The sequence below is a fragment of the Bombyx mori genome, chromosome 5 (genome assembly GCF_030269925.1).
Source record: "Bombyx mori chromosome 5, ASM3026992v2".
NCBI lineage: Eukaryota > Metazoa > Arthropoda > Insecta > Lepidoptera > Bombycidae > Bombyx > Bombyx mori.
Genome location: NC_085111.1, coordinates 18,171,721 through 18,176,772, shown reverse-complemented (window position 1 = coordinate 18,176,772; position 5,052 = coordinate 18,171,721). Strand labels below are relative to the sequence as shown.

Sequence of the window (5,052 nt, the reverse complement as noted above, 5' to 3'; positions counted from 1 at the left end):
TAACACTGGCAAAATCAGTGCTTCGCAGAATCTACCACCGGATCGGAAACGCGACCCGCTGAGAAGATCCGGCGAGAAACTCAGTGGGCTGTGTCTATGAGTTAATTCACTCGTCGAGCCCTTCGTCGCAAGCGACGGGTTCGACGAGGATGATGGCCGGTGTTTGTGGTACCTAAAAGCATCGTTAATTGATCGGGAGGATCCGTAATGACGTGTTTAGGGCGACGTTGACTGATTAGCATTTGGTCTACAGGATCGGGTGTGTAATTCCCAGCGGCCACGACAAGAGGATTTTCATGTCGTGCCGCCTTTTCAATAGAAGATACAACTGTTTTCCTGCACTTATAAAAGATGGTGCTAACAGCGTCAGCGACTCATTCAATGTTCGATAACTGAATACCTAACGATGAAAAGCTTTCAAAACAAACATGAAACAACAATAAACTCACAATACAACAACAACAAATCACAAATTAGATACCGCTAATCAATTTGAGTGCCAATAATGGCATTCCATTTAGCTCTATTGGCGACGCACAGACGATAATCGCAACAATTGTCGATACAAAACGAGCATTTAGTGTCCATCTGAAATCTAAAAAGCTCGATTGAAATGGTAGAGATCAGTGAATATGACAGCAATAATATGTTAGTGTTGATTCGTGACTGTGATAATTGGAACGGTTGCAGCCATCATTGAAAACACAGTTACTTACGGCTTGATTTCGCTTTTATTTTACAGACCCTACAACAAATCGTCTTTTCGCATTAAAAGTGTACAATTTCCAAAAATATTCGAAATTGAGTCACTATGCGGAAACATTTGGTATCACCAGTATTTTTCTCATAAATACTGTCAAAAGAGCATAGTTTAGATCTAGTTTTTTTTTTAGTTTACCAATGTTTTGACTACCATTATCAAAATTAATAGATAATTTTATCGTACTTTCAAATACAGATAGTGTAACTGTCAAAAAATAAAAAATAAACGTTGCAAACATGATTTATATTAAATTTTTTTTATCACATATTAAACCTTTAAAACACTCTCATGTAAAATTAGTATGTCTTGAGATTATACAGTTTTAATGCGAGAAGACGAAATGTGGTTTTATACTTATCTACATACATATTTCGAGTAAACGATTTTATGAAATGAATGAATTTGATTTTTTTTTATTACCCTGGTTGATTATATCAGGATATTCGACATAGTTAATATTACTAGTGCTCCCCCGGTAGTCGAAAATCGACCATAATTAATTTAATTAATAATTATTATACTTCTATAATCACAGATTTCGCTAAGACTACACGTTAGACAAATGTTAATAAAGAGTAATTAAGTTTTTGTGGCCTAAAGGATAAGACGTCCGGTGCATTCGTATCGAGCGATGCGCCGGTGTTCGAATCCCAGGCGGGTACCAATTTTTCTAATGAAATACGTACACAACAAATGTCCACAATGGACTTCCACGGTGAAAGAATAACATCTACACTAATATTATAAAGCTGAAGAGTTTGTTTGTTTGAACGCGCTAATCTCAAGTCCGATTTGAAAAAATATTTCAAAGAAAGGCTATAGGCGATATAACATCACGCTAAAACCAATGCAAACGGGGCACCCATAAATAATGTTTCAAAATAGGGTTTTAAATAGCTCCATATCATTCCATAACTCAAAAATATTTTCACTTTCTACGTAAATGAAGTGGGGATAGAATTTAGCGTTATGCCAAAGTAACTATTCCACGCAGACGGAGTCGCGGACAAAAGCTAGTCCTGCAATAAAAATCAAACTGCAAAGTTATAATTTGCGTAATTACTGGTGGTAGGACCTCTTGTGAGTCCGCACGGGTAGGTACCACCACCCTGCCTATTTTTGAGTTGAAGCAGTAATGCGTTTCGGTTTGAAGGGTGGGGCAGCCGTTGTAACCATACTGAGACCTTAGAACTTATATCTCAAGGTGGGTGGCGCATTTACGTTGTAGATGTCTATGAGCTCCAGAAACCACTTAACACCAAGTGAGCTCATCCACCCATTAAAGCAATAAAAAAAAAGTCTTAATCGAACAGGTTTAATAACTGGAATTACTAGTATTTAGATAATTGTGAATTATCTAAAATTTTAATCGTCGTGATAAGAGTTACAATCCGCTATGCATTTTCGCTAGTAATCTTTATATAATTACTAGCGACCCGCCCTCGCTTCGCTTCGGAAACATTAAATTTTATTATTGATAGCGGAGTCCCGCGATGTTTCCCGCGGTTATTGTCGTACCGCGGGTGACGTCGCGGGGCGAAGCTAGTCTAAAAAAAGTAGCCTAAGTTACTCCTGATATCATCAGCTACCTATCAGTGAAAGTCTCGTTAAAATCGGTCCAGCCGTTCCAGAGATTAGTCGGAACAAACAGACAGACAGACAGATAAATATTGTAAAAAATGTCATTTTGGTGTATGTACCGTATGCATATTTATATGCATGTAGTAAAAAGCGGTTATTTCATTATTACAAACAGACACTCCAATTTTATGTATATGTATAGATATATTTTGGGAAATTTAAAAGATTATTTTATTTTGAATTGAGTTATTTATTGGTGCTCATGATACAATATTTTTACATTTAGATCATCATTTTTGTATTTTTATTTACAATTATACTGTACTATTGCAAGAATATCAGTAAGCTGGCTCAGTTGAGGGTCTCGGGAAGAGTGACAGCGGGAGCCGGGATGATAGGGGTACCAACAATTACGGGCTTGACGACTTCGGGGAGGACAGGGCTGGGGAGCTCCACGGGTTCAGGAACGTCGATTTCAGGAAATACGGGAGTGGGGAGAATAACAACTTCGGGCAAAGGCTCTTCGGCAATGTCCTCAACATCAACGGGATCAGCGGCAATCTCGGAAGGACGGTTCACGTTGATGATGATCTGGACGAGGGGAGTGCCATCAGCGCCGGTGACAGTCACAGGGGCACCTTCAACAATGGCAGGTCCAACAGAGATGGGCTCGTAGGTGTCAACAAGAGCAGGTCCGACGGAGATGGGCTCGTAGGTGTCAACAAGAGCAGGTCCAACAGAGATGGGCACGTAGGTGTCAACAAGAGCAGGTCCAACAGAGATGGGTTCGTAGGTGTCAACAAGAGCAGGTCCAACGGAGATGGGCTCGTACTTGCCAGGGGCAGGGGCGGCTATGGCCACGGCAACGAAGGCGGCGATGATGATCACAGATTTCATTTTTGCTGGAAAATAAAACATTTTAATATTGGTTATTTGGTTGGTTATTGGTTAGTTGGCAACTAATATGGTGCCAAAAGATAAATTTAATGTCTTTGTTGTCGTATCCAGTAACGGTGAATCCTATTAATCTCAAAAATCAGTTGACGGAGGCAAAAAAGGTGGTCAAAAACAATACACTAAATAGTAATTCGTAATAATAACTTCAATTATTATTTGGAAATTATGAAACACCTATGCTTAGAGCTGACAAGTTGCGATAGAACTACTTCCGCAATCACCTTGTTAATTTTGTTTTACTTATAGACTAAATTAAGTTGATTTGAAAAGAAAAGAAAATAATTGATTTTCATTCTAGAATATTTCTGTCACAAAGGCCACGAGAATTTGTTAATTCTTTGAGCCCTGTTGATGGCTTGAATTATTCTACGGAAAATTACCCGTATATCTAATTCGATCAAAATTCCATCATGTACACAACCAAGCCTAAATCATTCCATGGCCTGCTTTTGAATTCAATGATATGAAAATTTTCTATAAACATTTTCGAGCCAAATTGAAAATAATAAATCAATCACATACCTGGTTTGTTTGTTGTCGTTTCAACTATAATACAAATGAATTCAAGACGACTATTTATACAATATCGTATCTTTCACGTTCGGTTGTAATTAATGAAAGAAGATAATAATTTTATTGCACCTAATTCCGCTATTTAGATACTACATGTCAAAATGAATGTCGGATTAAAATCTTTAATTGATTGTATTTATTACGTAAGCATTTGTGTGGATTAACTTTACAAATGAAAAATTCCTTATTTGATAAATGCAGCCGAAATTATTGTCAGAATCGATTTTATATCCGAGTGTTGCATGTGAGTATCGGTTTTGGAACAAAAAAAGTTTTGATTAGGATTTTGTAATGACATTGGGGTTCCCCCCGCACGGATGCGCGAGGCGAGGCCCTTTCGGAGTGGGCGATCGCGACCAGCCTCTGTCTCCTAAACAGAGGCACGGTCGCGACTTGCGTGCGGTGGAACGGGGAATCTCACGTGGACGTGACGTTCGCGTCCCCGTCCGCCGTGCGCCGCACCCGCGGCTGGCGCGTACTCGAGGGGGCGGAGACGCTCTCGGACCACAGATACGTCCGATTTGAGCTCTCCGTCTCTTCCTTGTCGTCGTCGTCAGCCGCGGGCGCGCGCGGTGAGGAGGAGCTCCCGCAAGGTGCGCCCCGTTCGTTCCCCAGGTGGGCCTTGAAACGAATGAATAAGGAGTTGCTGATGGAGGCGGCCGCTGTTGCTGCGTGGGCACCAAAACCCGCGCGGCTCGCGGACGTGGATGCGGAGGTCGACTGGTTCCGGGGCACCATGGCAAATATCTGTGATGCCGCCATGCCCCGGGTCGGCCCCCGAGCACCATGTGGGGGTGCGTTCTGGTGGTCGCCCGAGATCGCAAGACTCCGCGAGGAGTGCGTGAGGGCGCGCCACCGGAGCGCACGCCACCGCCGCCGCCGTCGTCGCGACGCTACGTTCGCGGAGACGGCGGCCCAGCTGCACGCTGACTGTCGTCAAAAGCAGACGGCGCTGCAGCTGGCCATCAGCGAGGCCAAGAAGCAGAGCATGAAGACTCTCCTGGAGTCGCTCGACGAAGATCCCTGGGGGCGCCCATACAAGATGGTTCGCAGGAAACTGCAACCGTGGGCGCTCCCGGTGACCGAGCGGCTCCAGCCTCGGCAGCTGCGGGAAATTGTTGCGGCACTCTTCCCGCCGGCAGCGGGGGGGGACTTTGAGCCCCCCCAGATGGACGCCA

General features: G+C 42.9%; 1 protein-coding gene across 1 annotated transcript; it reads right to left on the bottom strand.

Annotated features, from left to right (window-relative positions):
• Positions 1-2,573: 2,573 nt before the first annotated feature.
• Positions 2,574-4,318, bottom strand: LOC101739114 (uncharacterized). The gene is made up of 2 exons (XM_004923821.4): positions 3,824-4,318; positions 2,574-3,246 (listed from the first exon to the last, which is right to left on the bottom strand). Exon 2 carries the CDS (start codon positions 3,239-3,241, stop codon positions 2,696-2,698), a length of 546 nt encoding a protein of 181 aa, XP_004923878.1. The 5' UTR covers positions 3,242-3,246; positions 3,824-4,318; the 3' UTR covers positions 2,574-2,695.
• Positions 4,319-5,052: the final 734 nt, after the last annotated feature.